The following is a 9222-nucleotide window of genomic DNA, read 5'->3' on the forward strand; positions in this document are numbered from 1 at the left end:
GGTTACCATGCATCCTAAAACAGTCAAAACAGCCAAGCATCCAACCAGCCTACTGCAGTGATCCTTTGACCAAAACCAACACAACCAACATCAGTAGCCTACAAAATACTGCACCAAGCAAATGTCAAGTATTATACCATAATTGTCCATGTGCATTAGCATGTTGCAAGGCTGCAATTGACATTGAACCAGTCATGTTTGCTGCAGCAGTCAAGATAGCAACAAACCCTACATCATGGAAATACAAAGCATCAATCCATCGTGCATAAGCTATTAAAGGTCAACCAAAACAATGTAATAATCACAGACCATGAGATACATAAATCAGAGTAGATGGGCATGGAACTAGCTGATAGAAACTTGATCCTACATATGGGAATTGAAACCAATTCGTGCGACCAAAAGTTCTTAGTGCAGGCTATCCAAGGATGCATCAGTCCTGGTACATGAGCAAACCTACAAAAGAAATACTCCTCCAATTCTAAGCTTTAACAATCTTTAAGATTGAAATGGCATTAATTGGTGTTAGCTTAGAGTGACAGAAACTCTGCCACACCTCCATCTTCTCTTCCACTTCCACATCCTTAATGATTGCCTCATACACTGAAGTTGCAATACTTCTTGCTGCATCTCTTGCCTCTGGAAGCCTATCATTCACCAAATCAGTTGCCACTTCAATCAACTTTTCCATCCCAAACTCCTCCATTTCCTCATTAACCTGCTACCATAATAACACCCTTCACAAACATTGCATAAGGAGTAAATAACACTACATCAATGACAGTAGCAAACTTTACCATCTTGGAGACACATTTGTATAGAGAAACAGCAGCTTTAGCTCTGATCCTAAGGTTTTTGTGACTCACAGAAACCCTTAGTTTCTGAAGCAATGGAAGAGGTGTCATGGAACCCACCATTGATCCAAGTGCCCTCTCAGCTTCTTCACACACAAACCTTTTATCTTGAGAAGCTTTCAGAAGCAGCTGCAGCAGCTGTTGAAATTCAACCAAAACAACACAATTCATTCAAACCTCTTAAATCATTACACCAATAGAACACACAAGAGAAAATTGAATGCACATGACATACCAAGTCCCCAAATTACACATGAATGTTGTGCACAAAGGGAAAATGAAATGACATGTATTCGGAATCAGCTTTCAGATATTGAAATCAAACCAAGCTCACCAATTTCACTGCAGTAAAAAAGGTAGAGTAATTAGCCAAAGCAGTAAAAGTCAGAAAAATCCCAAATTGGAATAGAGATAAAATTCAAGGAAGAAAGCACGAGTTCAGGATACCGTTTCTAGCCTAGCATCAAACAGGCAATTTGATTCTGAGAACACCAAAAGTGGTTTGCAAATTTACTCTTCTGCAACACAAAAGGGCACCCTTTGAAACCCTAATCAGCAGAGCATAAAAGGAGAGGGGGGAATTAACGACAGAGGGACTTGGAGGCAGAAAATCTCAAACAAAAACCCTAAAATCCCAAAACCGATTACCTGGATTGGGAGGCCAGCTTCTTCACGCCTTTCACCACCGCCGTGACACTTTGTAAGAACTTCTCCTTTTTTCCTTTTATCCTTTTCATATGCTTGTTGACAGAGATATCGTGAGAGTTGAGAGAGAGCGATTCTTTGAGTTTGAGAGCGTGAGAGGGTTCGTTGATGAGCGATTTTGAGGTAGAAAGACTTCGAGAGAAAGGCTTGAGAGATGATTGAGAGCGCGATCGAGAGAGAGAGAGATTGAGAGCGGATACGCATTTGGAAGAGAAGGAGGACGAGGGTCTGTTCTTCGTTTCCATTTCTTTTTTTCTTTTCTTTTTTTTAATTTAATTTATTTTAAACAGAGATAAATAAAAAAACCATAAAAATTTTAATAGGTTTAGTATCTCCTTTTTCTTTTTATTACATAGTGTATATTAATGTTATTTAGTATTCCCAATTCCTAATCCCTAAAACCAAGGCTATGGTTCTGTTTTATATCCCTCCATCATTTAGTTAGGTGGTCCAGTAACATTAGTCTATCCCATTTTAATTGATTTGTTTTCTAAACTATCTCTAGCTAATTCTGTTTATATTCCCAAGTGTTTGTTAAAATGATAACTAATCATAAATGGCCTAGTGGAGAGAGGGTAGTTTCATAATCTTAAGTGGAGAGGGTTCAATACTAATGTGTAGTACTTTTTGTTTAGTATTTTATTTTATCTTCTTTTAGCATTTCATTTTAGTATTTTATTTCTTTTAACATTTTCTTTTTATGTTTATGCCTTTATTATACTCATAATTTCATTTGTTAATAATGCAAGTTTGTTTTCTTTTAATCTCATCATTCATTCAAAACCATTTTTAATTAAAAATCATATTTTTCTCGATTTAATATCGAGCCCATTTTTCCACACCCTTGTAAGTCGATTGCTTTTTAAGCATCGCCATCAACCTCACATAGCTTACTCTTGGGCTTCCTTACAATGAGACATGTCCCTTGCACTTACACTCATACATTGTTTAATACTTCATTATTTCATTCTTTGATTATTTGATTTGATTATATACTCGTTTATATCTTACTTGTTTGATTAACTGTGGCCTACTTGTATGGTGTATGAGGCATATATTGTTATTGTTTGTTTGCCATGAACAATCCCCATTCATAACAAATGTATCCCTCTCCCATGAAATGTATAATATTTATTCTTTCATTCTTTATTCATCTGTAAATACAAGAATTAAAATGAACATTCGATAACCATTTCAAAGCAAGATCAAAACCTCGATCCAACGTCGAGTAATCATTTTTCAAAACCTAACAGAACCAGCACGTACTCATCCACCCTTTTGTAAGTCGATTGCTTTATGCATCGCCATCAACCTTGTAAGTCGATTGCTTCATGCATCGCCATCTACCCTTATCCCTAACACTTCTCCTTGCTCCATTCGTCGATTCTTGTTCCGATTAGGTAGCACCCATTAGATAGAACCTTTTGTATGATAACATAGGTAGGATTCCCTTATCCTTTTGTATGATAACATAGGTAGAATTCCCATATTCTTTGCATGCTAACATTAGGTAGATATTCCCATTTGTAAATCCTAAACACTTAAGTACACATTGCATGACAACTCTAGGGCAGAGCTTCCCCATTTTTTAGACCTTCTGTGCGTCTCCGATCTTGTGGCATGTCAATCCATCCTATTGCAAAGAGGTAACGGCCTAAGACTCGATTCAGCGAGCTGCGACACCTACTGCTAGGACGTGAACACATCGCCCACTCTCCTTTGACACAACTGGTGTCCTCCTTTTGTAAGTCCATGTTCAGATGGCAACCCCTATGTAGGGGAACTACGTTGCCCTGATCCTCATACCAGATGAGGTACGTAGGCAGGAGATCGTGCGAGATCTCTCCGGGCACCCCTTTTCTTTTTTGCGTGTGTTTTGTTTGACAGCTATCAGGCTCGAGTTCCCGACTCCCTGTTAGTCTGTGTGTTCACTCTTTTCCTTTTTGTGTGTGTTTGCTTGACAGCTAGCAGGCTCGAGTACCAGACTCCCTGTTAGCTTGTTTGTTCAACTTTGTTGTTGCTTCTGACGATTCAGCGTCCGGTTAAACCCTTTGTGTGTGTAGGAGTCTGACATAAGTCCAGCGATTGGCAGTCGGTTTCCTGCGTGTGTTTTGTTTGGCGTGCGTGTAGCCGAACTACGGCAACTCTGATTCTCATGTTCAGATGAGATACGTAGGCACAAGATGCGATGTCTTGCCGAGTTTGACTAACGACTAACAACTAATCCTTGTTTGCTTTCGCCCTTGTTGCGATCCTTTCTCTCGCCCTCGTTGCGATCGAGACTTTCCCTTTATCTTGCCCTAGTTGTAATCGAGACCCTTATTCCCGTAGTTAACCGAACTACATTATGCTCTGATTCTCATTCCCGATGAGATATGTAGGCATAAGACGCGATGTCTTAGCGAGCACACATCTCTTTCACCCATAGGTAGCCGAGCTACGAAGACTCTGATTCTCATATTCAGATGAGATACGTATGCAATGGATGTGATATCTGTGCGAGTCATTTTTCTCTTGACCCTTTTAGTAAATAGTACATTAGATAAACACACACCCTTTAGACAAGAACAACAAAAGTGGATCCCGTAGAGTACTACGGATGCGTAGGGGTGCTAATACCTTCCCTTCGCATAATCGACTCCCGAACCCAAGATTTGGTTGCGAGACCTTGTCTTTTCCTTTCCTTCTCTTCAGGTTTACTTCGAGCGTTTCCTTTCCCTCCTTTGGGATAAATAACGCACGGTGGCGACTCTTCTGTCATTTTTCTTTCGCCGGTTGTTTTTTCGCACCACTGTATTTTTCAGGTTGCGACACCTGCGCCCAAAACTGAGAAGCAAGTCAGAGGTTTTCTCGGCCGCTTGAATTATATTTCCATATTCATTTCCCACATGACTGCCACGTGTGCGCCTATATTCAACCTTCTTCGGAAAGATCAGTCTTGTGATTGGACCGAAGACTGCCAGAAAGCTTTTGACAGTATCAAGGAGTATTTGCTTGAACCTCTGATTTTGTCTCCACATGTTGAAGGAAGACCATTGATTATGTATTTGACTGTGCTCAAAGATAGTATGGGTTGTGTTCTTGGTCAGCAAGATGAGACTGAGAAGAAAGAATTTGCAATTTATTACCTCAGTAAGAAGTTCACCGATTGTGAGACTCAGTATTCAATGCTCGAGAAGACTTGTTGTGCATTGGCTTGGGCTGCTAAGCGTCTGCATAAGTATATGTTGAATCATACCACTTGGTTGATATCCAAAATGGATCCAATCAAGTATATTTTTGAGAAGCCTGCTTTAACTGGGAGGATTGCCCGTTGGCAGATGTTGTTATCAGAGTATTATATCGAATACCGATCTCAGAAAGCAATCAAAGGTAGTATCTTGGCTGACCATTTGGCTCACCAACCAATTGAAGATTATCAGTCAGTGCAGTATGATTTTCTAGATGAAGAGATTTTGTACTTGAAAATGAAAGATTGTGATGAACCATTGCTAGAATAAGGGCCAGAACCTGGTTCCCGTTGGGGCATGGTATTTGATGGAGCTGTTAATCAATATGGAAATGGCATTAGGGCAGTGATTATTACTCCTCAAGGCACGCATTTGCCATTTACAGCTAGATTGACTTTCAAGTCTACAAACAACATGGCAAAATATGAAGCTTGCATTATGGGGCTTGAAGAGGCCATGAATCTCAGAATCAAGTATTTGGATGTCTTCGATGATTCAGCTTTGGTAGTGAATCAGATCAAAGGAGAATGGGAGACGAATCAACCCGGTTTGATACCATATAGAGATTACGCGAGGAGGATTTCAACTTTCTTTACAAAAGTTGAGTTTCATCATATCCCTCGAGATGAGAACCGGATGGCAGATGCTCTTGCAATGTTGGCATCAATGATTGTAGTGAAGTATTGGAATGAAGTTCCCAATTTATCTATGATGCGTCTTGATAGGCCAGCTCATGTATTTATGTTGAAGAAATCAAAGATGAGAAGCCGTGGTATTACGACATCAAATGTTTCCTCCAAAGTCAAATTTACCCGCCTGGGGCATCTTTGAAAGATAAGAAGACATTGAGAAGATTAGCCAGTAATTTCTACTTGAATGGTGATATATTGTACAAGAAAAACTTCGACATGGTTTTGCTCAGATGTGTGGATAGACACGAAGCAGACTTGTTGATGACCGAAGTGCATGAAGGTTCCTTTGATACTCATTCCAATGGACATGCAATGGCGAAGAAGATGTTGCGAGCAAGTTACTATTGGCTGACAATGGAATATGACTGTTGCAAGTTTGTGAAGAAATGCCACAAGTGTCAAATTTATGCTGATAAGATTCATGTTCCTCCGACTCTATTGAATGTTATCTCTTCCCCATGGCCCTTCTCCATGTGGGGAATTGACATGATTGGAATGATTGAACCCAAAGCCTCGAATGGACATTGTTTCATTTTAGTGGCAATTGACTATTTCACAAAATGGGTTGAAGCGGAATCATATGCAAACATAACCAAGCAAGTTGTTGTAAGGTTTATCAAGAATCAGATCATATGTCGTTATGGTGTGCCAAGTAAGATCATTATTGATAATGGATCGAACTTGAATAACAATATGGTGGAAGCTCTTTCCAAAGACTTCAAGATTGCACATCATAATTCTTCTCCCTATAGACCCAAGATGAATGGGGCTGTTGAAGCTGCGAATAAGAACATCAAGAAGATGGTTGTGATGTATAAGGATTGGCATGAGATGCTCCCTTTTGCTTTGCATGGGTATCGTACATCCGTCCGCACTTCAACAGTGGCAACCCCTTTCTCTCTCGTATATGGTATGGAAGCAGTGCTCCCTGTAGAGGTTGAGATTCCTTCACTGCGTGTGCTCATGGAAGCCAAGTTGACTGAAGCTGAATGGTGCCAGACCAGGTTTGATCAGTTGAATTTGATTGAAGAGAAGAGATTGATTGCCATGTGTCATGGTCAGTTATATCAGCAGAGAATGAAGAAAGCTTTTGATAAGAAGGTCAAACCTCGGGTATTCAGAGAAGGAGACCTTGTGCTCAAGAAGATTTTATCGTTCAAGCTAAATTCCAGAGGAAAATGGACTCCTAACTATGAAGACCCATATGTTGTTAAGAGAGCCTTTTCAGGCGGTGCATTGATTGTTGCAACTATGGATGGTGAAGAGTTCACTCGTCCTGTGAACGCAGATGCAGTCAAGAAATACTTCGCCTAAAAAGGAAAAGAACAGCTCGCTAAGTTGAAAACCCGAAAGGGCGGCTTAGGCAAAAATGAGCGTCTCGGTGGATTGAAAACCCGAAAGGGCGATCCAGGAAAAAATTAGAGACATAAAAACATAATATAATTTCCCGATAAGTTGAGTACCCCACCCTGGGGCAACTTATGCAAAAATTAGGGATTATGGCAAGTAACTGCATCCGGCTGATCTTTAGTAGTTTTTGAAGACTTGTTTGAGCACAAGGGTTGACGTTGGTTCATCATCCCAGCAGCGGCCAAAAACACAGTGGATATCAAGATCTAGTAGAAGGATTAAGGATCATTTGTATTCAATGTACCCCTTTTCCATGAAAATTACCATTTTCAACTTTGTAAAATCCATGGAGTCTTGTCATTTACAGACTACCATTCTAGTAAATAAAGTTGAACTTTTATCCAATTGTTTATACTCTTATTTACTTCAGCCAATAGTTTTAAATTTTATTATGATCATTTTGAAATTAAAATTTTAAATTAAAATTTTAAATTAAAATCAAGTTTTCTGTAAAATATTGATCAGTCACCATTTACATTGAGTTTTCATTACTGATCCGACGCAAAACAGAGACATTTGACACAATGTGCAAGCATTTATGGTACATTTCTAGTTTTACTTCCGTCATTTTATTTACGCATTTTTAATCTTTTTTATGTTTTACTTTTTATTATTGTGATTTTATGCGTGGGATAGCTGTGTTTTTGCCCGACAGATCCAGGTAGAAGAACCGGAGAACTCAGAACAAGACAGTGCGAGATTCCGGCACGCAAAGGAGCAGAAAACCCCAGTACAGGGGGCCTGACACGGCCACCCGTGTCACCTGACACGGGCCGTGTCAGGGCAAAGGAAGATAAATGAAGAAAACATTAGCCTGACACGGCGACCCGTGTCAGTTGACACGGGCCGTGTCAGGCAGTGCCCTCAACCGTGTCACCCTGCCATGGGCGTGTTAGCTTAAACAGTAGGCTGACACGGCCACCTGTGTCAGCTGACACGGGCCGTGTCAGCCCAAGCCCAAAAGTTCCAGTTTTCTCGGGCTTTCCATTCATTGGGCTTTTTGGAGACATCTTTGGACCTGTCCAACTGCTGTTGGGAATTTTCACTATAAAAGGAGGTCTTCTGCCAAAGGAAAAATAATCTTGGAATACGGAAAAACACAGTATTGTGAAGCAATCAAGTATTACAGAGATCAAGGCATTTGGAGAGCTGAAGATATTCATGAGCGGGAGCGATTGAAGATCAAAGTCATCCAATTACTTGTAATGTGTAATTTTTATCTTAAATTTGTTTTAAACAATATGAGTAGCTAAACCCCCCAATGCTAGGGGGTGTCCCTGATTTAGAATTGTAATGAATTTGAGTTTACATTTGCATTTATAATATTATTTTTACGGTAACCTTTTGATGTGTTTATTGCTTTCTCTTTCGGACCAATTGAGATTGATTTGTGGTTATCAATTAGGCTGGACCTCCATAGATAAGGTTTTCATAAGGTTATTCTGCAGTAGATATCACCTAGGACTAGGGGTACCCTGTATGAACCAGAGTATTCTTGATATTATACAGCTTAACTTCACCCTAATTGGCTATGGACATAGGAATTAGGGTAGATTGATTAAAGGTTTTCTCACCAAGGACTTGGGAGAAAATACCCTTGAGAATTGGTAGTAATTGATATTTGTTGATGCAATAGTGACTCAGAGTTGTTACAGGGATAAATCATACACTTTCCCTGGTATTGTTCCTTTTTCTCTATAAACCCTTATTTTCATCCTTCTTTACCTTTACTGTTATTATTATATTTTTACACTCAAAAACCAAATTAATACTTTTTGTTTAATTGAATGATAATTTAAACTCAATATTGACTTGCATTCCTTGAGATCGACATTCGGGGAATTTCCCCATTATTACTATAAAAGGAAAAATAGTACACTTGCTATTTTCCCGATCAAATATAAATGCAAAAACCTTTCCAAAGCAAGTAACAGTAATATCAACAGCGTTTCAGTAAGAAGCAAGTTCTTAAGTGCGAAACATCTGAGGCTCCCCAAGCAGTAACTCTTCAGGTATCTCTAGTCATCTGTAGTGATTCATGTCCTCAATAGAATGTTGTAGTTCCCAGCCAGCGGATTCATTTCCATGGTGGAGCGTTTTTCTGTTTTCCCAGCTGAGTTGGTTGATTCATATACTCTGTGACGTATTATTTTCCCCACTAAAGTCGCTAAGATGCTTGTACCTCCCCAGCGGTGTGTCCTGGTTCCCGACAGATTCGGCTTTCCCAACGGAGTTTGTATTTCTTCAGCGGGTAGATCATCATCAGAAGATGTTTGATCTCCCCAGTAGATCGCTTTGGTATCTCTACCAATCATCGTATCTTTGCTCCCA

General features: G+C 39.7%; 1 protein-coding gene across 1 annotated transcript; it reads right to left on the reverse strand.

Moving 5' to 3' along the window:
• Positions 1-462: 462 nt before the first annotated feature.
• LOC127098532 (uncharacterized) lies at positions 463-967 on the reverse strand. Its single transcript, XM_051037146.1, has 2 exons — positions 798-967; positions 463-718 (listed from the first exon to the last, which is right to left on the reverse strand). The coding sequence occupies exons 1-2, from the start codon at positions 915-917 to the stop codon at positions 482-484; spliced, it is 357 nt and encodes a 118-aa protein (XP_050893103.1). The 5' UTR covers positions 918-967; the 3' UTR covers positions 463-481.
• Between the last annotated feature and the right edge of the window lie 8255 nt (positions 968-9222).

Source organism: Lathyrus oleraceus, chromosome 6 (assembly GCF_024323335.1).
Source record: "Lathyrus oleraceus cultivar Zhongwan6 chromosome 6, CAAS_Psat_ZW6_1.0, whole genome shotgun sequence".
Taxonomy (NCBI): Eukaryota; Viridiplantae; Streptophyta; class Magnoliopsida; order Fabales; family Fabaceae; genus Lathyrus; species Lathyrus oleraceus.